General features: G+C 53.0%; 1 protein-coding gene across 3 annotated transcripts; it reads left to right on the top strand.

Moving 5' to 3' along the window:
• The first annotated feature begins 6 nt into the window (after positions 1-6).
• On the top strand, positions 7-27,400 carry SIN3A (SIN3 transcription regulator family member A). Of its 3 annotated transcripts, none has more exons than XM_032195202.1 (21): positions 7-29; positions 3,796-4,016; positions 5,339-5,515; positions 6,665-6,771; positions 7,255-7,537; positions 9,452-9,703; positions 10,014-10,166; positions 10,486-10,644; positions 11,579-11,668; positions 13,004-13,122; positions 14,830-15,040; positions 16,823-16,939; positions 17,659-17,897; positions 18,923-19,106; positions 19,534-20,107; positions 20,527-20,696; positions 22,074-22,247; positions 23,185-23,277; positions 23,605-23,699; positions 24,193-24,400; positions 26,448-27,400. In XM_032195202.1, the coding sequence occupies exons 2-21, from the start codon at positions 3,828-3,830 to the stop codon at positions 26,676-26,678; spliced, it is 3,825 nt and encodes a 1,274-aa protein (XP_032051093.1). In that variant the 5' UTR covers positions 7-29; positions 3,796-3,827; the 3' UTR covers positions 26,679-27,400. The 3 variants fall into 3 exon arrangements, with proteins under 3 accessions (XP_032051093.1, XP_032051092.1, XP_032051094.1); XM_032195201.1 differs by lacking the exon at positions 7-29 and adding an exon at positions 939-958; XM_032195203.1 differs by lacking the exon at positions 7-29 and adding an exon at positions 939-958 and having other exon boundaries at positions 11,582-11,668.
• Positions 27,401-27,439: the final 39 nt, after the last annotated feature.

Consider the following 27,439-nt stretch of genomic DNA (forward strand, 5'->3'; position numbering starts at 1 on the left):
ATTGAGGCCGCCTCGCCCGCGCGCCCCGCGTACGTAACCGCCGCCGGCCCGCGGGAGCGGCCGTTGGGCTGAGGGGAGGGAGGGGGGGGAGGCAGGAGGGGGGGGGGGTTGGGGGGGGTGAGCGCGCGCTTCCCGCCCCGCCAACCGCCGCTGCGCGCGCGGGGAGGGGAGGGGGAGGGGGGGAGCGCGCGCCGCGCGCCGGCCACGCCCCCCCCGCGCTGCTATTGGTCGGCGGCTGCGCTCCCCCCGCGCTCCCCCTCCCTCTCCCCTCGCGCGCGCGCAGGGCCCCGGTGGGGAGGGGAGGGGGGAGGGAGGAGGGGGGGGGGGCAGCACGTGCGCGCGGCGGGCGGGAGCGCGCGCGCGCGCGCGCGGGGCGGGCGATGTAAACATTCCACAAAAGGGCTCCCCGGGGAGCGGGGGGGGGGGCGGGGCCTGCTGCCTTCAGGGGGGGCGGGGCTTGGCGCCGTGACGCCCGCGCTGGGCTCCCCCGCCGATTGGTGGGCGCCGGGCGGGCCGGGCCAATGGGCGTGCGGCGGGGGCGGGCGGGGGGGCGTGGCGCGAGGCCTAGCCGGACATTTTCTCGCTCCCCCCTCCCCCCCCCCCTTCCCTCCCCGCAGCCCCTTCCTGGCGGCCGCGCGGCCAATGGGGGCGGGCGGAGGGGGCGGGCGGGGCGCGCTGATTGGCCCGCTCGATGACGGGCGGCGCGCTCCGCCTATCCCCGCGGTTCTCCCCCCCCCTCCTTTAACCCCTCCTCCCCGCGCGCGGGGCGGGGGGGGCGGGATTTCCCGGGGAACAGAGGAGCGGGCAGCGCTCCGCGGCCGCCAGGCGCTGCCTCCATCTTCCCCCCCCCTCCTCCTCCCTCCCCCTCCACCTCCTCCTCTCCTTCCCCCCGCAGCGCCGCGGGGGCCGGCTCAGGGCCCCCCCCCCCCTCCCAGCCCCCGCCGGGCCCCGCTTTGAGGTGAGGCCGGGAGCGGGCACGGGGGGGGGGCCTAAAGGAGGGGGGGGGGGCGGGCAGGGCCTTGTGGGGAGCCGGAGGGGGCGGGGTTAGGCCTGGGGGGGGTGAGGAGGAGGAGGAGGAGGAGGAAGGGGGGTGGGGGGGGGCATGGCGGCGGCGGGCGGGGCGTGCGGAGGCCGCTGGGCCAGCCGGGAGGTGCCCGCCCCCCCCCCCCGCCCCCCCCAGCCCCGCAACAGCCGCCCCGGAACCCCCCCCCCCCGGCTCCCGGCCCCGCCCCGCCCCCACCTCCCCCCCCCCCACCCGCCCCGAACCCTCCCCGCGGCCCCTCCCCCACCCCCGCCCCGCCCCCGCCGCCCCCCCCCCCCGCACCCTAAAAGCCGCCCCCAGAACCCCTCCCCCCGCCCCAACCCCCCCCCTTCCAAACCCATCCAGCCCCTTTCCCCCCCCCCAAGCCTAAAACCCACCCCGGGCTCTCCCCACCCCCTCCCCAAAACCCTCTGACCCCTCCCACAACCGTCCCCAAATCCCCCACCCCTTCCCCAACCCCTCCCACCCCACCCCCCCAAATCCTTCCCCAAACTCTCCCACCCCAAAACCTTCCCCCAAACCCCTCCCCGCCAGCCCCCCCCCACCCTATTCCCCCCTAAATCCTTCCCCACCCCAAACCCCTCCCACCCCAAGCCCCACCCCAAACCCGCCCATTCCCCCCCCGGATCCCTCCCCCCATCCCTTATGGGTCCCCCCCGATCCCCCAGCCCCACAGCGGGACCCCGCTGCCCCATTGGGCCCCCATTCCCCCACCTCTCTGTAGGAATCCCCTAAATCCTGCTCCTCGTACCCATTTTTTACCCTTTTTAATAGCCAGCCGGCAGCATTTTTATGGGGTCTCTCTGCGTGGCGTTATCCCACACCCTGCGGGGCTCGTGCTGTGGTTTTGATCCCGCTTTCTCGGTTTTTGGGGTCGCCCAAGGCTGTGGGGTTGATAGAGGTGTAAGAAGGGGGCTGCTGAGCCCAGGGGGGGCTTTTGGGGCCTGGGTTTGCAATGGGGTTTTGTAGGCTGGGAAAATAACGCGTAAGGGGTGTAACTGTGGCAAAGGGACGTCCCTCGTCCTTCCCCCAAAGAAAAGCGGATGTTTGGGCTGCTAAAACGACCCCAAACTGCCCGATAATCGATGATTTTGAGCCAGGAGGGATCGGGACCTGCTGTGCCAGGCTGCCGGCCATCCCCGGGAAGTTTTTAACCCCATTTCAGGAGTTCTGAGACACCGTGCCGTTAGATCGGTGCCCTCAGAGCCAGCGGGAACATTCCCCCATTCCATAAAGGCCTCTGGGAGCGGGATCCCTGCAGTCGCCCACCCCAAAACCCTCTCCCTGTGCCCCCTGCCCCGCGAAGGTGCAGCTCTGCCGAGTGCTGCGTGCTTGCTTTGGGGTGAAAAACCTAGGGAAAGGTTAAACGGGAGGTGTAAGGTGGGACTGAATCCCCGGGATGGGTGTTGGGATGGTTTTAGGGTCTTAACGCCGGGACAGCAGGCGTGGTCCTGCTCAGCAGGCTGTGCCCCAGCGGGGCTCAGGGTGGCTCTCCTGCCACGAGGACCCCAGGGGAACTCGCAGCAGGTGCTGGGTGTCCTCACCCCAGTGCAGAGAGTGGGATTTTCCTGCCTGTGGCTGCTTGCTGGTGTGCCGAGTTGCCCAGATCCTGTGGCCACGAGCCTCGTGCTCGCTGGCTCCGGAGAAAAAGCTTTTCTCCTCCAGCCTCAGGTGGCGGCCGGAGCCTCACTGCGCCCAAGCCTTTACCCGGGCATTGTCATGCAGAATCCCGGCCCCATCCCATCCCTGGGGGGCAGCTGGAGGTGCGTTTGGAGGCTGGGGGGTAGGAGCAGGTAGTGTCCCAGCAGGACAGCAGTCCTCAGCCCCTGCAGGCGCTCTGGGGACCTGGTACGAGGCTGAACTTGAGAAAGCAACCTGAAAAAGCAGTGAGGCAATCTTCCCTCTCGTCCTACCCCCCCCGAGTGAGAGGGGATCCTGGCGGGGAGGGGAGAGGGACACGAAGGGGACGAAGGGCTCCGTCGCGCAGAGCCCGCGTTCTCCAGCACGTGGATCCGTCCCGACCCTCTGCCCTGCTGGCTGCCGTGTGTATTTTTGGCATCTCCCCTCCCCGGGTGCCTCGCTGCGTTTGGTCGGCGATGGATTTGGGCAGGGGGGGCTCACCCTGGCTCGGGGAAGTCCCTCCTGGCCGTGACAGCCTGTGGGTAACTGCGCTGCGCCCAGGGGGCTGGAGAGGGGCTTCGGAGGAGCCCCACGGAATTAGAGACTGAAGAGGGCAGATCTCACCTGAGCTGTTGTGTGCTGGCACGGCTCTGCTTTGTGTGCCTTGGTTTTGGGCTGTGTGGCACACAGGATCTGAAGCCCCCCTGTTGGAAGCACAGCAGGCTTTGGGGGGGCTGCGCACCTCTCGTGTGCATGTCCAGCTTGGCACTGGGGCTCTGGAAGTGGTTTCAAAGCCGTAGCAGGCTTGCTGCGTCTCACCTCCTCCTTTTTTCCCCTTCCCGTGGTTTTACGGCATCTCTCACACCTGACTCTCACCCAGCCACGTCCTTCACGTGGGACAGAAATCGTTAACGTGAAAGCAGTGCTGCTTTTCTGCCGGGAAGGCTGTGCTTTTGTGAGAAACGTAACTGCATGCTCGGCGCAGGAAGACGAATCCTAATTCCTTTTCCCTGTCCCGAGATCTCAGCCACACAAACGACCGGCCCCAAACTTCCCCTGGTGAACTTGGCATTCCTGGTGCCGGCAGGGCGCGAGGAGTCGATGCCCTGGGCTAATTGCTCTGCTTTCCCCAGGTTCTGTAGCGCTCCCCGAGCATGAGTTCAGAATGAAGCGGCGCTTGGACGAGCAGGAGTCACCCGTGTACGCGTCGCAGCAGAGACGTATCACCAGCAGCACCGAGGCTTTCCAGCACCAGCACCGCGTGCTCGCCCCGGCCCCGCCGGTGTATGAGGCGGTTTCGGAGACCATGCAGTCTGCCACGGGGATCCAGTACTCCGTAACCCCCAGCTACCAGGTGCGTGTGCCCAGCGCTCGGCAGCCTGCTGGCGGTCCTGCTCTCCGACCGCCCAGCCCCGTGGTTTTGCACGGCAGGGTTCTGGGTTTGAGACGAGGCTTTGGCTTCCCAAAGCTCTCCTTTTAAGCTCTAACTTCAGTTGAAGACTTGAAGACAATCAGCGTGGTTGTTTGGGTGGCTCCGAACCTGAAATGGGGTGTGATGTGGCTTTTTTTGAACACTGTTCTTCAGTGATTCAGATCGTGATCCTAGAGGCAAGTCTGCACCAGACTTTGGCTCCATTTTTCGTTTGCAAGGAGAAGGTTTGTTCTCAACAAACCTCGTGTTGCTCTGTCCCAAGCTTGTGATGTCGTGGGTGATCTTAACCCAAACAGGCTGCCATTTAGATCGCAGATTTTCAGGAAAATGTAACTGTTAAAGAAAACCTGGGATCATCAGGTGGCTCCCTTCCCTCTGAGAAGCTGTCTGCTGCCCCCTTAGCAAGGGAATATCGTCTGGAAGAGAAAATCCTTCAAGGATGCACTGGAGGTGCCTCTCAGTGACAGACTAGGGGTAGACTTGCTCATCTCTGGCTTGTTTTGGCACGTTGCATCTTCCATGCTCATGCTGCTGGTTGGCCGTGCTCCCTGCCTAGTGCCTAATTTTACGCATAGTTTCTTCCTTATTACTGCAGAGGGGATATTTGTGCAGAAAGTAGCAGCCGCAAAGCTGAAGAGCCTGCAGGCAGATGCTTGCAGGGCCGGGAGAGAGGATGAGTTTATTGCTGGCAGTCCCTTTAAACGGGACTTGAATGGACCAGCAAACAAATTGTTTAATGAGAAGGGTTAAAACAGAAAAGTACAGCCCATCCGAAAGATGCTTGAGTAGAAAACAAAGTCTGTTTGTGCAAAATGAACAGTAATTGCTCTTTTTTTTATTACTTTAAAGGGTTTTTAGTGCTTTCTCAAAATTCTGGTTTCATGTTTAAAGGAGGCCTGAAACTGCCCCGAGTTTGCTGGGACCAGACAGCCTCAGCTTGCCCAAACCGAACGGCAGGAGCGTGGCAGCTCGTAGAGATACATTCATTCCAATCCCTGAATGTGCCAGCATTTTTTTTTTTTTAGGGAAAAGACAGAACCTTGACTGTCTAAAAACCCCGTTTCCAGCTCCTTTTGCAGTTTTCTTATGTTAGTGCTAGCCATGAGACAACCAGGGAGCGTTCCAGGCTGGTAAGGTGCCCCTAACATGTGTGTGGCACGGAGTTCAACTCAGCTTCTCCACCTCCGCCTGGGAAGACCGATGGTGGTGCTGTGCTTCCCCTGATGGCATTTTTGTCTCCCCAGGTGTCGGCTGTGCCGCAGAGCTCGGGCAGCCACGGGCCGGCCATCGCGGCGGTGCACAGCGGGCACCACCACAGCACGCCGGTGCAGCCGCACGGCAGCCAGGTGGTGCAAAGCCACACTCACCCGACGCCGCCGGCCGTGCCCGTGCAGGGGCAGCAGCAGTTCCAGAGGCTCAAGGTGAGGCCGAGCGTTGCTCCTCTGTTAGGAGAGGGCGCGGGTGACGTTGCCAAAATGTTTGTTTGGCGCTTTTCTGACTGTGTGGCTCCTGTGGGAGTAACGGGGGAGGAAGGGAGGCTCTGGTGGTGGATTGCGTGCTGTAAAATCCTTGAAAAATGGAGAAACCTCCACCAGAAATAACCCATTTGTGTAGTTCCGTTGATTCGGCTCTAGCAATAGGCATGTGCATGAAGTGATGCCCAGTTCTTCGTCTCTTCCAAGTAGCCTCTTCCAGGTTTGCTGGGAACCACCACTTTGTAGGGCAAGAAGCCCTTTCCTTTCCCTGAGCAGGAGACTTTGTTCCTAGAGACCTCTGAAAGTGGTTTTATAACCTGGGCTTCTCCCTCCCAGTGACATTGACAGCAGGTCCTCCACTGAGGCAAGAGTGGGACCGTAGGTGCCAGCCTCTTTTCCCGTGCTGTGTTTAATTTCAGAGTGAAGGGAGGGTCTGTGCGTAGCTCTCGCAGCTGACGAGCATGTGGCCTGGCTGCTGGAGCTGCTGGGTACCCAGGGCTCTCACTTCAGGCAGGGGCTGTGCCTGAAAATTGGATGTTGGTACATGAACGCTTCATAAACTTCTTGCTGTTGGAGGTGTAAAACAATTTACCGCCCACAGTTGCCATTTTCAAAATCCTTCTGTGTCGAACTGAAATGTCTGGAAAAAGTACAAGCGCGTACCTGGCAGACATCTACTACGCTGAGTATGTCATTTCGACTTTCTGCTTATTCTTAGGCTTCCATAATAATTTCCACATCTGAATGCAGGAAAAATACTCAGTTCTGTTTATCCTAGCAGTTACTTCAGTTATGGTGAGATGGTAATTCTGGAGTATATTTTTCCTGACTAATTCTGCTGATCTTTGTTTCTTTTTTTTTTTTTCTTTTTTTCCTTTCTTTTTGGTACAGTTCTGTCTTGTGAGCCGGGAACAGGGAGTGAGCATCTCCTATTGAAATGGGGCTGGTAATACACCAGCCAGGCTCGTGGTCTTTTGCTCCTGAATTCCCTGCCCGGGCTCAGTGCTGACAGCTGTATCTTCAAGTACGTGTTTTCCAGAACAACAGAGGTGAAATAAAATCTCTGCTAATGTAACCTGTCTGTTCTGTCTCCAGGTGGAGGATGCATTGTCTTACCTTGACCAGGTGAAGCTGCAGTTTGGTAGCCAGCCACAGGTCTACAATGACTTCTTGGATATTATGAAGGAATTCAAATCTCAAAGGTAATGCTCCGCATTCTGCTTTGCCGTCCAGTTGTGTGTGTGGGCATGGGAGCACGCAGCAGGAGCTAACCTTGTCCTTCCATTTGCAGGGTAACACATCTCCCTAACAGTGTAAAACAGTTGAGTACTTTCTCTTCTGAAAGTGAGATTCATTTCTTCTTTTGTACTAAATCTTGGCTTAGAGCAGCAGTTCCCATGTTTGGCCTTCGTGGCTGACTCATCTGGCTGCCTGGTGGTCTGCCCGTTAGCAATGGTCAGGCCTGGGGATAGACCTCATTCATACAAAATGCTGTCTGGGCTAATAAAATAACTCCTGTGTCATTCTTAAGCTCGGTAATACATTTATAGGAATGAGATTTGCTTTGTTCCATAGCTTACAGATGATGATAGAAATTCTAATGGAGAATTATCATGCAGAGGGTTTGGTTTACCACCGAAAGGGAATTAGAGGATTGTGACATTTTGTTCTCGCTCCTCTTGCAGCATTGACACTCCGGGAGTGATCAGCCGTGTATCACAGCTCTTCAAGGGCCACCCAGACTTGATCATGGGCTTCAACACCTTCTTGCCACCTGGTTACAAGATCGAGGTGCAGACGAACGATATGGTGAACGTGACGACACCGGGGCAGGTTCACCAGATCCCCACTCACGGCTTACAGCCCCAGCCGCAGCCCCAGCCGCAGCATCAGTCGCAGCCTTCAGCGCAATCAACCCCAACACCAGCACAGCCCGCGCCGCAGCCACCGCCTGCCAAAATCAGTAAGGTGAGAGAGAGACTTTATACGGCCTGTGTTCACGTGTGGGGAACCTGCTGCCTCCAGCTGATGCTGGTGTGGAGCTGGGGAACGAAAAAGCAGGTGTTAGGCTGCTTTTTGCTAATATTCCTGAGCCCTGCTCGTGCTGTCCTTCTGCTGGTGGGTTGGCTTCACCTGTTCAAACTTTGAGGTGTGTACTAGCTGATATGGCAATAACACAGATAAGCCAGCTTGAAGGTTTGGAAAAGCCTCGTGACTTTCAATGGGAACGCAGAGGTGCTCAGAACATCTGGTAAAATGCATGGGCAGTACCTAAGGAGTGATCCAGCAGCCTTGGGAAGAAGGCCCCAAGAATGCAGTCGAATTTGCAGGAAGGGCTTCTTAATTAAAGCTCTGGGCACGTGATGAACTGCCTGCTTTTGTGTATATTGTCTCAGAATAACCGAAATCCTAAGAAATCCCTAGTAAAGCCGAGGCCGTGATAATGACGTTGCTCTTGGTGTGAAAGCTTGTGTGTGGTTTCAAACGTTGGGGGTAATGAAGTTTTTAGGAGCGCTTGCTGAGCGATGCGGTAGATTGTGCATTGCGTGAAGTCTTGTTTTCGGACTGGACATCTGTTGTAAAACAAAAACAAACAGAAAGGGCATTCTAGCGCAGCCGTCGTTTGCATGGGTGCAGGGTTTGCTGGCAAAGCTGAAGTGCAAGGGGTCAGGCAAGATGACCATGATGTTGTCTTTAATTATCGGTTTATGTGCCTGAAACTGAGACCTTTCAATAACAAAGGGAATCTGACGCTGTGCTGTAGATGCATTCCAGATGCTGCTGTCCAACAGATGTATTTTATGTGACTGAAAACAAAATAGAATAATGTAAGAGGCATCGAAGGAGCTTAGTCTAGATAAAATCTCCTATTTCAGCCTGAAAAAGTGCAAAGATTTGAGTGCCTTAGGGAGGGAAAGAATCCCCAAAAGTTTCAGTGGTTGGTCTCTAAACTGTACAATTAGCTAACGAATGGCTGGAAAAGAGAAGAGAAGGGATGGGGAGTGTGGGGGGAGGAATACATAGTTAGCGAGCAGCAGGATTTACAATATGGCAAGAAGATAATCTCTAGGCGAACGTTGGTGGGACTTGCAACCTCCTGTTCAGAAATGGCCAACAAAAACATGCCGGAAGACTTGCAAAGCTGAAAACTTAAAAGCCGAGACATGCCAGAATTAGCTTACCTGAGCCAGCTTTCAAGGCCTTTTTCCAAAGCACGCAGGTAACACCTGGGCTCGGTGAGAGCTGGCAGTCTCTCATCGCTGTGGGCTCCGTGGTTTTCTCCCTGGGTCGTCATCCTAGAAAATGTTGAGCTGATGTTGGTGGAACTTTAAAATGAACCCGAGGGAGGTGCTGGATCTCGATGAGGTTTCCTTAGCAGGCAGGTACTGTTGTAGGTAAGCAGAGTGGGTAGGTGTCGGTTAGGGTATGCAAGGGGATTACTCTGAGAGTCTGACCTGTGTGCTCTTTGTGTCAATAGTGGGAAAAATGCAGTTTTCCCTTGCTGTCGCCTTACTTTATGCATCTCAGCATTCTTAACTAGAGGTGAAATAACTTGTAGTGCTGCAGCGAGCCATACCTAAGTGTTTGGGGTGGGGAAAAAATCAAAAACAATCTTCAAAGGAAGCGCAGCAAAAGTCCTCCGGGGCTAGTATATGGGTAGAGACTGTTTGACTGGATGTAGTAGCAGGGAATTCTGTACCACTGCTGTCTGCGTGATGCTGTGGCTCAGAATCCCTGTGGGCATCAGGTAGGCTTATGTGCTGGCTGCTTCCTCTGGTTACGGCACATAGATACAAGAAAAGTTCCTTTATTCAAAGCATCAGGAATCTGCTCCTGTCTGAAATGGTTCCTTCTCCTCTTAATGACTCCTTCTCCTCTTAGCCATCCCAACTGCAGGCACATACCCCTGCCAGCCAGCAGACTCCCCCGATTCCACCGTATGCATCGCCACGCTCGCCGCCGGTCCAACCTCATACACCTGTGACAATCTCTCTGGGAACCACACCATCCCTGCAGAACAATCAGCCCGTTGAGTTTAATCACGCCATCAACTATGTCAACAAGATCAAGAATCGGTTCCAGGGACAGCCAGACATCTACAAAGCCTTCCTGGAGATCCTCCACACCTACCAGGTGAGTTTTGGCGATGCCTGTTGGAGTATGAGGAAGGTTATTTCTCTTTCTTTGCTGTGGGGAGCCAACTGTGCTTGATCTTGAGGAATTTTTCCAAGCTAAATGAGTTTCAGATTATGTTAAAAGTAAATAAATGACTTCCTTCATCGATGTCCTGCTAGTCCATGGCCTAGTATTTAATACAACTCTTTGCTTAAGGAGCCGAGACCCTTGCTGTTTCATTCTCCTCATCATTGAGGGCTATTTCTCTTTGCTGCTTACATAGTTGAGACGTCCTTCCCTCTGACACGTCTCCTCTTTCCTCTGACAGAAGGAGCAGCGGAACGCCAAGGAGGCAGGAGGCAACTACACGCCCGCTCTGACGGAGCAGGAGGTGTACGCGCAGGTGGCTCGCCTCTTCAAAAACCAGGAGGATCTGCTCTCAGAGTTCGGGCAGTTCCTGCCTGATGCCAACAGCTCTGTGGTGAGTCTGCCCGGAGATGAGCTGGAAGACCTAGTGGAAAACTTTCTTCACATAGCCAGTGTTCAGAAAAATGTGCTTTCCTGGTTTGTTTCTAGCAAGTTTTTGTGGAGGGGTCTTTTTCTGAGTGTGGGATTGGGGTCAGGGTGATTGACTCTGTCTTGGGTCAATAAATGCAATTCCTTTGCCTAAAAAGGTCCCGAGACTGCCATAACTGCAGTAAAATACATGACTTACCTAGAGCTAGGAGGAGCAGACGTACTTTTTTTGGCCCTGTTAGGTGGAACTCAGCTCTAATTCTCTTGTGGCTTTTGTTTCTTAGCTGTTAAGTAAGACAACTGCAGAGAAAGTGGAATCGGTGAGAAACGATCACGGTGGCACCGTGAAGAAGCCCCAGCTCAACAACAAGCAGCAGAGACCCAACCAGAACGGCTGTCAGATCCGACGGCACTCAGGAACTGGAACAACCCCTCCGGTCAAGGTAAGAGCACGTGCTCGTCGTGAATGTGTGGTGCTGGTCCTAGAGCTGCTGGGAATCAGCTGAGGGAAAGACAGAGGTGTGCCTGTGTCTTTGTCAGAGCAGAACTTAGAGCAGAATCGTGTTGGTTTGTCTTATAATAAACCTTGTAACACAGAGGTGATGATTTTCATAGCTGAGTTTACCCCTTTCATGTTACTCACACTTTGAGAGAACAGGGCTTTGCAGTGTAAGAGGAACGGTCTGATGGCCGGGTGGTTTTGTGGCTCTGCATTAGGCACAATGCTTTATTTGAAGGTGGTGGCTCTTGCCTGGTGAAGAAAAGCATTAGCCTGTGTAGCTGTATCATTTAAATCCAGTGGTTTACCTCCCCTTCCAGCCTTTCTCCTCCTTTTCAAATAAAACACAGCAAAATAGAACGTGTTTTGGAGGCAGCTTTCAGCCTTTCTGAGGATGTGGAGTGTGGTGCCCCAATGGAGAAAACAGAGGATCTTGCAGTGGAATGCAAGAGAAATACATTGATTTTAGGGAGGTATAACAAGAACTGAATGAGTGGTGGTTAAAAAACAAAAAGCAAACAAAACAAACAAACAAACAAAAAGATGAAACAGGTCTGTTTTGGTAATTCTGCAAACTAGATAAAAAAATGAAACAATAGCTGTTTATAGCAGCCCATTAGAGAAAAGGATGCAACCTCATATTAAAAATATTGGGAATTGTATGATACTGATTAAAGATTAATATATTTACATATGGGGCTCACTTTCAGACAAGTTTCCTTCTGGAAATGTGATCTTTTTTATTTGTGAGCAAGCGGCGAGCTCAGAAGGCTGAAACCCCTTGTGTGATGCATGGTCAAAATAAGGCAACTTCCTCTGCTGAACAGCTTTTTTTCTTTTTTTTTTTTTTTTCCTTTTTTTTTTTTTTTTTTTAACAGAAGAAGCCGAAGCTGCTTGGTTTAAAAGACCAGTCTTTGGCAGAAGCCAGCAAGCATGGCGTGGGGACAGAATCTCTGTTCTTTGAGAAGGTGAGATTTGGAGACAGCAACCTCATGGCACTGATTTATGTTCCTCGTGTGTATACATCCTGAGCTTTATCACAGGGAAGTTTGTGATCTCCACACCACAATGACAACATCGGTCGGCTTGACCTCAGATGACCTGAGCTAAGTCAGACCTGCAGGGGGGGCTGGAGTTAGGTGATCTTTTAAGGTCCCTTCCAACCCAAACTACGCTGATTCCCTACACAAATATCCGTGTCTTTTTCCCCAAAGGTCATTCTCCAGCTCTTCACCTGCTGCTGATGCTCTTTGGGAGGAAGGCCTGGCTGGGGGCTACGCCTACCAATGCTTCTGAAAATTTGCAGGAATGCGAATCCTTTCTGAAACACACCTTATGAAATGTTTTCACCTTTCTGAAATCCCCACCCAGCCGATGATATGCCTTGTTTATCCTGCCGTGGTAGCGCTGTTTGCCGTGCCCCTCCACAGCCAGATGCCTGCAGGGTGGGAGCTCAGTTTACAACGCAGCTGATTCATGTCAACGTCACTTTTTCCCCCCTTTTTTTTCCCCTGAGAGATGCATCTAATGCATTGCACCGTTGTCACCTGTTGCTGGTGTACCACACACGACAGAAGAAGAATGTGTGGGAAGTTTCCAAGTGGTACCTTGGTGTTTTCCCTAAGATGTCCATACATTTCTTTATGGCTCAGAAGGGAGCGTGTAGTGAAAGCAAACAAGCCTTTCAAGCAATTTTCATGTGTTGATGAAAGCCTTGCTTGCTCCCCGATGGCGTGCTACGTTCTGCAGCATGCTGTAGACCAGCTAACGGTGACTGTGAACCACTCCATTGCTCGGAGGATGTGTAGGTGTTAACATGAGTAAATGCAGAAATCCCTGCTGCAGAGTTGTAGCTGTAATGACGAATCCCTTAATGATGATAGATCTGTTTGATGCGTGGATGCTAACTGTTCTCGTGGGAAAGGTAATGGTGTCGGAATTAATCGCTGGGTTTTCTCAAGCTGAGGAGCTAAGGGTTACAGAACCTGGCTTGGCTGTGATAACCTGTGATAATCCAGCAGTTGGGGTTTCATCCTTTGCTTACAACTCCCTTCTTCAAGGTAATGCTCCTGCGTGTAGGGTGCTGGTGGTGCAAGGCATGCCCAGCAAGGAGACCACTTGCTTTGCTTCTCTGGCTCCATGGAGTTAGGCAAGCTCCCTCCCAAGAGTTTTGCTTTCTCGTTGTGTGTGCAATCCCCATGCATAGGTGGACAGCACAGCATTGAATCCAGGTCTCCCAGACAGTGCTAGACAACTTGATCTCACCTCGAGAGCAACCACTTTTCCTCTTCTCTTTCCCCCAGGTCCGCAAAGCTCTGCGCAGCACAGAAGCATACGAAAACTTCCTCCGCTGCCTGGTGATTTTCAACCAGGAGGTGATCTCCCGGGCAGAGCTTGTGCAGCTCGTCTCTCCCTTTCTGGGGTAAGTGGAGCCTGCTTCTTTCTGGAGAGGAGAGGTTCGATCCCATCAGTCTGTTCCTGTTGCAGAGCCAGGGAAGAAATGCCGACTTTTGTGGTCGTGTGGCACAGGGGGAGCCAGGCAGCGGTTTCTTGAGCTGTCCAAGTGAAGCCCCCCACGCTGCCCACTTCCTCTGCCGTTGCTTGGCTCGACTTTTATCTGCGTGGCCTGCCACGGCTTAAATTGCCCACCCACGGAGCGACTGCACAAGTTGCTGCTGTGCAGCCAAGATCTCCTGTCTCCTCCAGCCCAGCCTGAGTGCCGGGAATGTCCACTGTCAGGTGCCGTGCACTGCTGTGGGGGCAGGAAGATGCTGGTAGCTCCTGGAAGCCCCTCGATGGTTCTTTCTGTGCAGGTGCCACGTGCTTTACGTTTTCAGACTTTTTTCCTTTACTGGAGCAGAACAATAAGCGCCCTGCTTCGGTTTTCCTTATGACTTCACGCTCCCTCTTCCCTTCCTTGTCCAAGAAGCGGCCGGAGAGTTTTTTTGGAGATTCCCAGCAATGGCAAGCAGTGTTCAGGTGCAGAACTGGTCCTTCTTTTTTGTCTTTTCCTTTTTCAGAAGAGCGAACAGAATTACTCCTCAGCATGTTGCTGAGGTGTCTTGCTCTAGAGTCATGGATTATTTCACTCGAGAAAAAAATCGACAGCCTAATTACATAGGAAATGCCCCCTGAAAGAAGTGTTCATACAAACCCATTAAAATTACAAAAAAGCAAAAGGCAGCTGAGTTCTGTCCTGAAGCCAAAACTGATAATCAATACTACAGTTTAAATAGAAATTATAACTTCCGCAAGTGCCCGTGCTGCACGGAACAAGTCTGTATTAATCACCTAAAACCCCTGCAATAATTATCCTCTTGTCAACTTCAGGCAGCAAGATAAATGCTCCTTTTCACTGTGAATTGAGCTCCCAGTTCTGCAGGAAAAGGCAATAGCAATGTAGGTGAGGTTTGGGACCCTGTTAGGCTGGCTGCTGTGCAAAGAAGTGGCCCCGAGGAGCTTGCACTCCTCCTGGAATTAGGTATCAGGGGGATGCTGGCTCTGGCTAGGAAGGGTGAAGTCTCCAACCAAAAAATCTGCATTTCTCCCATCCACCATCTGTGCTCCCAGCTGTAAGGATGAATGCGCTGGGAATGGAGCAATGCAATTCTCTTCTTCCAGAGTCGGACATTAGCAGCTGTCACGTAACGAAGAAGCAGTAAATGAGCGGTGATTCAATTAGCTTCAGTAACAGGTTCAGCTCCTCCTATTGCTGGAGCTCTGTGCGAGATAAGCGGAGCTGAACAGGTGCACTATTTTAGGCTAATAAGTTCAGAAAACACTTTTTTTTTTTCTTGGTGCTTTCCAGCTTGGGAAGTAGAGCTCTGTTTTAAGGTTAGGAACACTGGCAGACACCTAGGGACCTGGGCTTGGGTTTGCTGCTGAGGTGTTTTGGTTGGCCCAGGTGCAGTCCACAACCCAATCAGCAGACAGGTACTTGGTTCCCATTTTATCAGGCTCCGTGGGAGTGAGACTGAAGGGAGAGGGTCCTCTCGCAGCAGGCTGATAAATCAGAGTGGCTTCTTGGGCACTGTGTGCACGTAGCAAGCAGCTGTAGCCTCAGGGTCACAGCTCAGCGCTGCCTGATCTCTACTCTGCTGCTTTTTCACTTCATTCATTTTATTTTCAGGAAATTCCCAGAGTTGTTCACTTGGTTTAAAAACTTTTTGGGGTATAAAGAGTCTGTTCACATGGAGACGTATCCGAAGGAACGGGCCACGGAGGGGATTGCCATGGAGATAGACTATGCCTCCTGCAAAAGACTGGGCTCCAGCTACCGCGCCTTGCCCAAGAGCTACCAGCAACCCAAGTGCACGGGGCGGACGCCGCTGTGTAAAGAGGTAAGGTGTGCTCAGATGGGGAACACGCGGCAGAGGAAGGCTGTTCCCGGCCTCCTCGGAGGGATGGAGAGAGGCCGAGGGGACCTGAAGGCCAGGATGGGGGGAATTTGCTTTGTATCCTGGCACTTGGGAGGGTTTTGAGATTTCAGGGCGCATCCGTGCATGGTGCAGGCTGCCTCTCACACGTGCACGGGCACACCGTCCTGGCTCGGGCTCTCTGCAAAACATGTTGAGGCCCAGGGTGAGCGCACCCTGAGGTGCTCCTGGTGGCGAGGGAGCACTCTGCTTTCTTGCAAACGTGTGGATTGTATCCAGAAGCGATTTCACAAGGTGAGGCTTCAGTCTAGGAATGGGTTGTGCCCACAGCTGGCAGGGAGCTGCGATGCCCACGTGGCTCTGATGCCCTCTGCTCTTCTCCAGCGGTGCTTGTGAAAGAGTTGCATGAAGCACTGGGGAGCAGCTGGAAAAAAAAAATGTTTGTGGGGTTTAAATACTGAAGTAAAATACAGGAGCATTAGATGTGTACAATGTTTTATGTAGTATGCGTGTGAGAAGAACGTTCAGATTACTGACTTAGGAAAGGAAATGTCAGGACAAGTTTTCTGTATTGTCTTCATGTGATCCCAGGGATCTCTTACAAAGGAGTATGTAAATTAAGAACGTTGCTGCCCTTCTAACCAAATTCCCGTTTCGCCTGCTTTCAGGGTTGTCTCTAGTCCAAGCTTAAAAGAAAGTCACGTTTTCTGCAGACAGGTTCTCCTGCATATCCCTCGCGTGCCTCTTTCTTTCCCCCTGAAATGCTAAGAGGACCTGTGTTGAGCAAAGGGGCGCTGCTGCAGGAAACAGGCTCCCTGCAGGTAGCATTGGTGCTGAAGAGGCAAAGCTGGCCTCCCGACGTGGTGCTGCAGCATCAGAGGGACTCGTGGAGCCCTGTCAGGTGTTGGGATTGTGGTCAGAGTGGGAATGGTGCTGGTTGATCCCAGTCCTTCACTGGTGTCAAAGGCAGTGTTGTGGGGTGAGCGAGCGAGTGCGGGTGGCCAAATCGAGCACTCAGCAGGGATACGTGGTTAGCTGAAACGGTGGCGGGGTGGTTGGGGGGCACCACCCGGGCAAGAAATAACTGCGAGGCTTTAATCTAAGTCCTGACTTGTCTCCCAAAAGTGTCTCGTGTGTGATGCAGTTACAAACTTTTCTTTCTGTGAGAATCTAATGACTCAGTTCTTCAGGCTTCAGGTTTATGAAAATCGGGCTTGACTTTGAAGGTTGCCTGCCAAAATCCTCCTTTCGTTGCCTTTGGCCTCTCGGAGGCTTCTTTTGAATGTTCTGCTCCCGCTTTGGAGGTGGTGAAAACTGCAGGTGCTCAGCATCTTTGTCAGGAAAAGCGTTGCTGGGGTATGGATTTATATCCCTAATTAGCCTTCGTTGGAGGTAGAAACCGTGTCCTAACAGTCGTGCTTAACGTGATGACCACCCAGTGCTGTCGGTGATGAATCAGATGTGTGACTAGTGAGCCGCAGCCAGCTGGCTCACCCGAAGGAACGGAAAAGCTCCTTTCCCCTCGCTTTTTTTCCTCCCTCACAAGTTTTTTCTCGCAGCTCCACCTGATGAATTTTCCAGACGGCAGCGACATTTCAGCCCTGGCTGTTTGGGGTTGCCCTGTGAGCACTGGGCTGTGGAAGGGAGACAATGTCAGATCTCCATCAGCAGCCAAATATCTCGCAGTCCTGTGCCACCCCCCTCGGAAGCCTGCCTGACGTTTGTCTTTCCCTCTCTCACTCGAAGGTTTTGAACGACACCTGGGTCTCCTTCCCTTCCTGGTCTGAAGACTCCACGTTTGTGAGCTCCAAGAAGACACAATACGAAGAGCACATCTACAGGTGTGAGGATGAGCGCTTTGAGGTAAGGGGGGCTTTCCCTCATCCCTGCCTTGGAAACCTCGGGGCTCTGTAAACAATGAATGATCTTGATGCAGTTACATCCTCAATACCACCGGGTACGATCTGTTTTTATTTTGTCACCCGTTTTCTGCATAAAAGCTCGCGTTCTCATAGAGCAAGAGGCAGCAGCTGTGTACCCACATCCCACTCCAAGCTATCCCTGCCCCTCGAGGGGCTCTTTGCACCGAGCTCTGTTCCTGGTGCTCCAGATGGAATTGTTCAATGGCTGGTGTATAATCGATGCATCTTTTTTTGTCCTTACTGCCCACGTAGAGCACAAGACGACGCTTTCCCCTGTAATAATCTGAAAAGCAATCCGTTCAGGATGTTAAGTGATTGACATCCTGCCTCGAAACGGGAGTTAGCTTGGCAATTACCTGGATGTGCTCACATTTGTCACGTCCTTTTGTAGAGGAACTGTCAATTGTGTTCTGTTCCCTTATGGAAAATGTAATTCCCTAATAGTATCGTTCCGGTAGCCTTTAAGTTCTGATGCAGTATTATCGAGGCAGCAGATAAAATACATCTGGATTATTTTAGCACAGCCAAATGTGGAAACCACAGCCTGAGTACACCTCATTAAAGACGCGTGGCTTCTGGTTTCTTGTCCCTTCTGCGTTGCTCTCTGTAAAGTACCACGTTTTGTCTGCTCACCTCTGCCTAACGCACCGTTCCCTTCAGCTGGATGTTGTCCTGGAGACCAACCTGGCAACAATCCGCGTCCTTGAGGCAATCCAGAAGAAGCTGTCACGCTTGTCTGCCGAGGAGCAGGCCAAATTCCGACTGGACAACACCCTGGGCGGCACCTCGGAGGTGATCCACCGCAAGGCTCTCCAGAGGATATATGCTGACAAAGCAGCCGACATCATCGATGGGCTTCGGAAGAACCCCTCTGTTGCTGTTCCCATCGTGCTGAAAAGGTACTGCACTGACACAGCCCTTCAGGGGGGTAATTACCACAGGACATTAATGCACGATAGGTGATCCAGAGCTAAACGTGGCTAATTTCCGCCCCTAATGGGTTTAACCTGCACAACGATGGGACTTGAGAAATGCATTTTATGTTCTGATCGGTTGCTATATGTCCTAACTATCACCCAGAAACAGGGAATTAACCTCCTGAAACACAGATGTCACCAGCTCAGCTTTCCTCGTCTCCCCTTAAACCTTGTTTCCTCCCCAAGCTGTGCGCAGCAGCATCAGCACCTTGTGTAAGGTGAGGAAGCTCTGTGCCACGTGCATTGTTCACAGCTAAATCCGATCCCTTTCCAAATCCCGCTGCTGCACGTGACCCTGGGCTCAGATTGCGGTGCCTGTACCGTGCTCAGATTCCCTGTTGGTTTTCTGTTGTCAACCCCCTGGTCACGAGAAGGGAGTGGATGCTGCAGCTCCTTGGGGACGTGCGAGGAAGTGTGTAAGCAGATGGCTGTGTACATGTCTAATAAAGCAACGTGTTCTGCTTGCCCTCTTGGCGTGTAAACAGCAAAGTGCTCCCTGAGAACACAGCAACTGTAAAACCAGTTAAAAGGAGATCATCTTCCCCAGATGCTTACTGTCTCTGGGGGCTGGCTGCTGTGTCTCAGGGCTCTGACAGCTGAGGGAAGCTGCCTTGCTGCTGGTGCCTGCAAGGTCGCAGTTTGCCTACCCTGCTGCGAGGACATTCTTCTTGGGGACAGGTCTTGAGCCACCACGGCTGTGTAGGACAGCTGGCTGCATCGGGTGCTCTGCTTGAGGTATTGAGTGGAGGTATTGGAGTCTGCTCCCTGGAAGCTCAGGTGTGCAAAGGGGTTTATTCAGGAGAGCATGTGTAGCGTACTCCTCCTGAAAACCATCCCACAGAAAGGAGTTTTATGTTTATGCACATTTCCTAGGGCTTAGGTTTCCTCTACGTGCTCAGAGTGGGACCTTTATCTCTCTTATCTCACCCTTGTTTTCTTGATTCAAGGTTAAAGATGAAAGAGGAAGAGTGGCGAGAAGCCCAGCGAGGGTTTAATAAAGTCTGGCGGGAGCAGAACGAGAAATATTACCTGAAATCCTTGGACCACCAGGGAATCAACTTCAAGCAGAACGATACCAAGGTCCTGAGGTCAAAGAGTCTCCTCAATGAGATTGAAAGCATCTATGATGAGGTAAGAATGTCACCAATGGCTTCCTTCCCTCAAGCCTGTATGGTCTTTGTGTGTGGTTTCAGTTCCTTTCCCCAGCACTCGATGCTGGGGAGGTTGGAGAAGCGGGATGCTCACCTGGAAAGGGGCTGCGCTCTGTGTTTGGATACGTGGAGATGTTTGTGTTTGGGGGAGGGTTTGTTAATGCTGTCGGCAGCAGGTGGACTCTGGTTCTGGACAGAAACGGGATGGGAAATGTGCATAAACAGGAGAAATGTTTACGAACTTGTGGCATCTGTTGCAAAGAACCTCCTGCTTCGAGTGGGCGGCAGGTCTGGTCGCTTCCTCCCTTCCAAGGGGGTGCAGCAGTGCTGGGAGAGCTTCCTGAGAGGTTGGTGGGCAGGGAGAGGTGTTCCTGGGACTAACTGTGCCCTGTGTTTCTCGTTTGTAGAGGCAAGAGCAGGCCTCGGAAGACAACGCCGGCGTACCCACAGGCCCGCACCTATCGTTAGCCTACGAAGACAAGCAGATCCTGGAGGATGCCGCCTCGCTCATCATCCACCACGTGAAGCGGCAGACGGGCATCCAGAAAGAGGACAAGTACAAAATCAAGCAGATTATGTACCACTTCATTCCAGACCTGCTATTCGCTCAGCGAGGTGAACTCTCCGACGTGGAGGAGGAGGAAGAGGAAGAAATGGACGTGGACGAAGCTACTGGAGCTGCGAAAAAGCACAACGGTGTTGGGGGCAGCCCTCCCAAAACCAAGCTGATGTTCAACAACACAACGGCCCAGAAGCTGCGGGGCATGGATGAGGTCTACAACCTCTTCTACGTGAACAGCAACTGGTACATTTTCATGCGGCTGCATCAGATCCTGTGCTTGCGGCTGCTGAGGATCTGCACCCAGGCCGAGCGGCAGATCGAAGAGGAGACACGGGAAAGGGAGTGGGAGAGGGAAGTGCTGGGCATAAAGCGAGACAAGAGCGACAGCCCTGCCATCCAGCTGCGGCTGAAGGAGCCCAGTGAGTGTCCTGGGGTGTGAGGTTGGGGTTGGCTTCCCTTTGTAGCCTGTTGGCAGCTCTTGCTTGGTGTCTTCAGGCAGTGGTGATGCTTGAAGACATCTCATTTCTGCTATTGCGGGGCAGCAGGGAGTTGAGGGAGGAGAAGGGAAGGTGTGGGGCAGCTGGGATTTGTAGCAGAACAGTAATACACAGCAGCTGTTCCATGCCAGCTTTCATTTTACACCGGTGTGTCTTCAACACCCTTGAGTTCCCTGATCAAAAGCTGTCTGTAAAGGGAAATTCCAGCAGCTCTCCAGCTGAAGCGGGCAGAGCGGTCTGAGGACCAAAACCCTCGGCCCGTTTGCTCCTAGCAGCAGGGCTGTTGGTGGGAAGGGCCCTTCCTGGGGGCCGCGTGTTCATCCCCTGCTCTCTCGGTGCAGTGGACATCGACGTGGAGGATTACTACCCGGCCTTCCTGGACATGGTGCGCAATCTGCTGGACGGGAACATGGACTCGTCGCAGTACGAGGACTCCCTGCGCGAGATGTTCACCATCCACGCCTACATCGCCTTCACCATGGACAAGCTGATTCAGAGCATCGTTCGACAGGTGACTGCCCGTGAGGGCTGGGGGGCGGCTGGGGGCTGCCTGAAGCGTGTGTGCGTGTGGTGCTGCTTGCCTAAAACCACCAGGTCACAAGTAAGCAGCAGAACTGTGGCTATTTTTTAACCCAGCTCAGAGGCTGGTGTAAGGAGAGGTGATGAAAGGTAACTCCTGGTGTATTTAAATCATCGAGATGAGCTTTTGTATGCGTGTGGAGTTCTCCCTTTGTTTTCCAGGAGCTTTAGTGATATCAGTATTCAACTTCAAAGTATTTCCTGAGCTAATCGTGCTTTGAAAAAGAATTAAATAACGTTTAAATATTTTTTTTCAGTGTTGTAGGAGCAGTGCATGCCTTTTCTAAAAAGCTTTGTCTCTTTTATCTGGCTGTTTGAGTAGCTCAGTGTGGTGGATAAACTCCAGTCCTTTTGTTGGGCATATAGGAAGAATGTGCGACCAAGGGAAAAATTCTTGGTGTGCCTTTTTGTAGTGGAAAGAACAAAACCAGATGCAAGAGGCTGGACGTGGAATTGCTGGAGAGGCCTTTACTCTTCCAGGAGAATAGAGCAGCTTTTCAGAAGTTCTTTATTTCAGCCCAGAGATTCACTGAATTGAAAAGACAGTTGAGCGACTTCATATTTTAAACTCGTACAAAATAAGGATTCCATCTGAAATCTCCCTCTCCTCTCCTCGGAGGCAGAAGCAAACCCTTGCTGTGGACAGCCCCACGGGGCACCAGTCCTTTCCACCCTGCTGCTGATCGGTGTTCCCTGCCCGTAGCTTTTTCCTCTGAGCAGTTACAATTTGCCAGCCACGTGTTTTTGTTTTTGTTTTTGTTTTTGTTTTTTTTTTTTATAAAGACAGTGGTGGTGTTTTTACATTGCCACAGAGATCATCTGCAACTGGAAGAAGTTACTAAAATGTAGCCTTAAACTCATGCACTTTCAGCCTTTTTTTCCCCCTATTTTTTAATTCAAGGGCTGAAACACCTGGTTATGTCTTTGTTTCTTTCTGTTCTATGCTGATGGGCATGCAGCAGACTCCAGTGAGCTCCTCATCCACGGTAACTTTTATTTTTAAAACCCATAACACAGGCAAGTGAAGATGCACGTTCAGCCGTGCATGCTGCTTTTCTTTAAAGTCAAAACCTGCTGGGTGCCACTTACACCAGGGGGGTTTAGAGGCTTTCTCACTCTTCCAGCTGGCTTCTGTGCTCGGGGTTTTGGTAGGTCATCCAGGTTCTGCGTGTTACAGCAAGTTCTCCCGAGTGCCTTAGGCGAAGAGAAATACCTTTTGCAAACGGAGGCCCCAACCACAAAGGCTATTTCTTCTTTTTTGGCTTTTTTTCGCTCACGAACACCTTCCCTGTGTTCCTCCTTTTCGCAGCTCCAGCACATAGTGAGCGACGAGATCTGTGTGCAGGTCACGGACCTCTACCTGTCGGAGAACAGCAACGGAGCCACGGGAGGCCTTCTCGCCTCGCAGTCCTCTCGTACCCTTCTGGAGGCCACCTACCAGCGCAGAGCTGAGCAGCTCATGTCAGAGGAGAACTGCTTCAAGGTAAGGCTGGGCTGTGAGCCTCGGCGTAAAAGCACCAAGCAGTGAAGGGGATGCTTTGTAAGAAGCTGCTGGTCCTTTGAAAACAGAGCATTGTCTAAGCACCACAGTGTCCTAGGCTTTCTGTAGCTCTGAAACTTGAAATGAACGTTTTGGTGGTGTGTTCCCAAGCTTTTGGTGCCCAGAAGCAGCTCTTTGGTGACATTTCCAGTGTGCTTGCAGCTGATCTTACTGCTGCTCTGTGGCAGAACCTGCCATCAGTCCAGGCAGGCAGAGTAGAATGGCACATGGGGTTTTAATGCTTTGGTGAGGGCCCCTCAGAAATGGGCCTTTGAGAAGGAGCACGTTTCTGGGACCAGCAGTGAACACCCCGTGTGCTTCACAGCGTCTTCAGATTGTATCGTGCTGGCTGATTTGCTGTCACCGGTTTTAATTTGTTAGCTCAGACCTTCCCATTTGTCTTGTCTCAACCTTTGCAGACCGCGGAGAGATCTGCTAGGACTGACTGGGCATTAAATCATTGCTGACTCTGTGCGTTGCTGAATAAAGCTGGGGCACGGTGCTAATCAAATCCATCCTGCTTCACCCAAGATGCAGGAAGCGGTCAGGCCCTTTTTGAGCTAGTAAAATACTTGGGAGAAAAGCCCGTGTGTATAGTCTCTCTTCCCTTGCCCTCAGAATTAAGCTGGGGGCTCAGGAAGGACCCATACCCCTCCAAAATCAACCCAAAAAGATTTATCACAAAGCTTTAATCATGTTCCTCAAAGACTGTGCAATTTGCCAGTGTTTTCCCTTGCTGTCGGCAATGCAGGAAGCGCAGCTTTTTGCCTTACAATATGCAAACTTGCTTCATTCTTCCTTTGCCCCGGTGAGAAGTGGAGGTATTTTTTTTTCCTGTTTGAAACCTCCTACTGAATCCCTTCTGCCTTTTGCTTTGTAGCTGATGTTCATTCAGAGCAGAGGCCAAGTTCAGTTAACCATTGAGCTGCTGGACACGGAAGAGGAGAACTCGGATGACCCAGTAGAAGCAGAGGTAAGAGCAGCTCGTCCAGGGAGCTGATTGTGGCAGTCAGAGGTGTGCCGGACAAGGGTGTCCAGCTGACTTGTTGTGGTCTGCTAGCAGAAGGTAGAGATGTCAACGAAACCCTGTAGAGCTTTAGCTGGTGTGAGCAGGCAAATCCCTCTTGGTTTGTTTTGTATTCGAGGAGCCTTAAAACCACGTAGAGAAGCCTTTGGGGGGTCGACATTCAAGGAACCTTCCAAGATATTTGTCCGTGTAGCTTCCAGCTTACCCTCCTCGGCCACCCCACGCTGTCTGGTGGGTGTGCCGCGGCTGACCTTGTTGTGTGCTTGCTTCCAGCGCTGGTCGGACTACGTGGAGCGGTACGTCAACTCCGATTCTACCTCCCCCGAGCTCCGGGAGCACCTGGCCCAGAAACCTGTCTTCCTGCCGAGGTGAGCGGCCGGGAGCCCTGCCTGCTGCGTGTCTGGCCGGGAAAAGCAGAGCGCTGTGCTCTCGCGGTGCAGTCTCGCCTCTGTTTTAATGCCCCTACAGCAGCCGTGACCCTGGCAGCGTGGCGCAGAGGCACTGTGCTGCTGCTCGTCCTCAAAGCCTGTGGGTCCACCCCAGGCTCCTGCTCTCCAGTGACTGAGAGGGCTGGGGACTCGCCAGCCTGCTTGGTAGCAGTCCCGCCTCGGCTCCCGGGACCACTCCAGCTAAAACCAGTGGGTGCCACCTCAGGGCTGTTTGTGAGCAGGGAGCTGAGCACGCTGTAGCTGTGGTTTCAGCAAGACAGAAACCCAGTGACCTGTCGCAGGGATCTGAGCCTGAAGGAACTTAATCTGAGCTCGGGTTCTTGAGGGGTCAGCACAGATCTACCAGCTCCCCCCGGCCTTAGCAGCACTGGAGGGTGAGCACTAATCCCAAGAGGGGTTCTCTGGTTTGCAGGAATCTGAGGCGGATCCGTAAGTGTCAGCGTGGTCGGGAGCAGCAGGAGAAGGAAGGGAAGGAGGGAAACAGTAAGAAGTCCATGGAGAACGTGGAGAGCTTGGACAAGCTGGAGTGTAAATTCAAACTGAACTCCTATAAGATGGTGTACGTGATCAAATCGGAGGATTACATGTACAGGAGGACCGCTCTGCTGCGAGCTCAGCAGGTAGGAGGGGGCGGAAGACCTGGGGCGGGCAGCTGGTGTTTCCCGGTACCTCTTGCTCCCAAAGTCAGGTGGTGAGAGTCAGATGAAATGTCCTCGGGGTCCCAGTCGGAAACGTTCAGCGATCTTTGTGCTGCCGGGAGGATGGTGTGCTATTACATCCTCCCGAGACACTAAAGATCTTCTGAACGTTCCTAAGATGTAATCTTGTCTTCTGCCTTTTGCCCTCACCATCCTCCCACCTCTCCTCCCTTTTCTCCAGAGAGCTTTGTTACGGTAGGGCAGTGGTTTTGGCTGTTAGCTCTCAGATTTCTTCCAGGAGGCATTTCCCCTGGGCAGCAGTCCCCCTGCTTTAGGGAAGACCCGTCCTCTGCATGCTGTTGTGGTGGCTTCTGAGACCGTGTGCTCTTCCAGGGCTTCCCCAGAGAGGAATCGATCAGGGTGCAGAGCATCAAACGCCTTCTGCCCCAGTGCATCCCCCTGGGCACCATCTCTCGGCCTTTCCTGTCCCCACAGTCACTGGGAGTGGGAGCCCTCCGGTCGCTCCGCATGGCAGAGCCCCGCAGACACACGGCAGCAGGGCCACCGTGCTGCTTTTGTGGCAAGGATGGGCACAGGGAGGTCCCGGCTGCAGGAAATCCCCAGGGGTGCCCTTCCAGGGCTTCAAAGTCCTGGTCCCAAGGAACAATTTGGGTGGAGAAAAGTGATTTGGTGCTCAGAATTCCCTGACACTTTTGTCGTCCCTTGGGAATATTCCTTTCCAAAGGAGAAAAATGGGGAGCTTTAGCAGCGAGCTCCAGTTCCAGCATGGCTATTTAGTCTTGGAGTTTAAAGTACTTCACTTGAATTTCATTATAATCCACGGAAAACAAAATGTTAAGCAGAATCCCGTTGCTTAGAATGTCAAAGAAAGCAAAAAATGCCAGATCCCGGCAAAAGTTGCTGGCTTAAGCAGCCAGAAGCAGAGGTGCCTGAGAGGCTGTCAGCAGTAGTCTCTTCTGTAGCTGCAGAAGTTTGTTTTCAGTTTATTAATTTGTTTTTTTTTCTGAGCAAACTACTGACCACTGAGAAAATTCACTAGGAGATGAGGGAGTGGGAGAGGTGTGCGCTGCTTCCTGCCCGGTAAATCATCCCTCCGCAGCTCGGCTGGTCATTTAGTTAGACTTACAAAACAGCTGCTCTCACCCATTTCTTGCTGATGTAATACAAGTAATGGTTTTATTTAGTTCTTTGTAGTTTTGGTAATCTTGTATCCACATCAGATAAGAGTTCCGTTTCAGTAGTGAGTCTTCAAAACAGCACTATTGAGGATTTTTATCTATCCCATTCAATTTGCCCAAAGTTTGAGAAGTTCTCTCTCAAGATGCTATGTGCCATCACAGAGAATCCCAACATGAGTCAAATTCATGAACTTTTAAGAATATGACATGAAGCAAAGCCTCCCAGAGGACTGCTGAAGGAGCTGTAGAAGCTACGTGTTAGCTACGAACTTGTTGGCCTTAATGGTTAACATTTGAGAGGGGCAGTCCTTCGGGAGGAGAAGGAAAATAATAAAATACATCAGTTTTAATCTTGAGGGTTTCATTATATTTACTGGTTTAAATTACGATCGTAGTCACGGTTTTTAAGCCAGGGTTTTAAACCATCTGTCCTGGATTTGACATTCCCTAAACAGATGCTGTGACTCAAAAACACGCGCACTTCTTCCTAGCGTGCTGCTTTTGTTAAGCCAGCGCCTCTCAAGCGTTCTTCATTTTCCGTAGCAATCGTGTTGCCAGCACGTACAATGCCTGTTGAGCTGGCCCATGGCGTGCAGGGCTCTGCTTCTCCCAGCCTCTGCTTGTGTGCTCGCTGCTGGGGGGGCGACGGGGGCAGCATCTTCATCTTCCCCTGCCGTTAGCAAGGGTCGGTGTCTGTGTTCCCAACTCCCTCGGGCGCTGCACCCCGTGGTTGTGTTGACTCGCAGCCTGGTTCCTCTGCCGAGAGCTGTGTTATGCTGCAGCCCGAGGGCTGGAGCCGCCTCCTCGTAACACCTCTTCTGTTTCTGCAGTCCCACGAACGAGTGAGCAAGCGGCTGCACCAGCGGTTCCAGGCCTGGGTGGACAAATGGACCAAGGAGCACGTCACCCGCGAGATGGCAGCCGAGACGAGCAAGTGGCTCATGGGCGAAGGGTTGGAGGGCTTGGTGCCCTGCACCACCTCCTGTGACACAGAGACCCTGCACTTTGTGAGCATTAACAAGTACCGTGTCAAATACGGCACGATATTCAAGACACCGTAAACGCCCTGGGCCAGGGAAGCTCCCGGGAGATGTGTGTGTGTGCGTGCGCATCAAGGAAACGAGGAAGATGCCTTTCTCCCCTCACTGTGTATCTCCGTAACATGGCCACCTGACTAGTGCGTGGCTGGTACAAGCTGTCACCAGCGGGATTTCTCTGTAGGATCGTGGCTCTCCACCAGCGCCTGCTGGGACCCCTGGCCGCCGGCCCCTTGACTTCAGCATGCGCCCCGGAGGGACGGACCCTCCTCTGAGCCGAGCGGTCCCAGAGAGACACAACGAGCTCGTACGCACCAGCAGCGGTGGGGCTTAACTCCCCGGCGGCCTGAGCGGCGAGGGAAGAGAAGCGGAGGAGGCTCTGCACCACCCTGACGCCTCGGTGGTCTTCAGATTTCCTTGCCTGGATGTGTCCCGAAGCCCAGAGGTGCCCGTCGCAGACTGGATTCTCCTCGGCAAGCAGGCTGGGCTCCCGCGGGGGGTCCCCGGGCACTCCGGCCTCACGGAGCGGCCCCTCGGTCCCTCTCACTTGGCTCTCTCCTCCCTCCCATGCTGGACTCAACCAGTGCAGATCGGTCTGTCCTTTCTAGTGCCAGTGGAACTGTTTTTTGTACCTGCTTGTTTACTAGTCTCTCCTAGTGCCATGCACCAGCTTTTCACACACATGTACGTACACACACACAACAGAGAACAACACAATTTTAACATGTTCCCCTCCTTTTTTGTAAATAAATGTACAAATTGTCAATTTTTGTTTTTTTTCTTTT

Source organism: Aythya fuligula, chromosome 11 (genome assembly GCF_009819795.1).
Source record: "Aythya fuligula isolate bAytFul2 chromosome 11, bAytFul2.pri, whole genome shotgun sequence".
Classification (NCBI taxonomy): domain Eukaryota; kingdom Metazoa; phylum Chordata; class Aves; order Anseriformes; family Anatidae; genus Aythya; species Aythya fuligula.

Coding starts and splice junctions, on each gene's coding strand:
- SIN3A (XM_032195202.1), top strand. CDS start 3,828: ATGAAGCGGCGCTTGGACGAGCAGGAGTCACCCGTGTACGCGTCGCAG. Junction 10,167..10,485: donor CTGATGCCAACAGCTCTGTG/GTGAGTCTGCCC, acceptor TTTGTTTCTTAG/CTGTTAAGTAAGACAACTGC. Junction 10,645..11,578: donor GAACAACCCCTCCGGTCAAG/GTAAGAGCACGT, acceptor TTTTTTTAACAG/AAGAAGCCGAAGCTGCTTGG.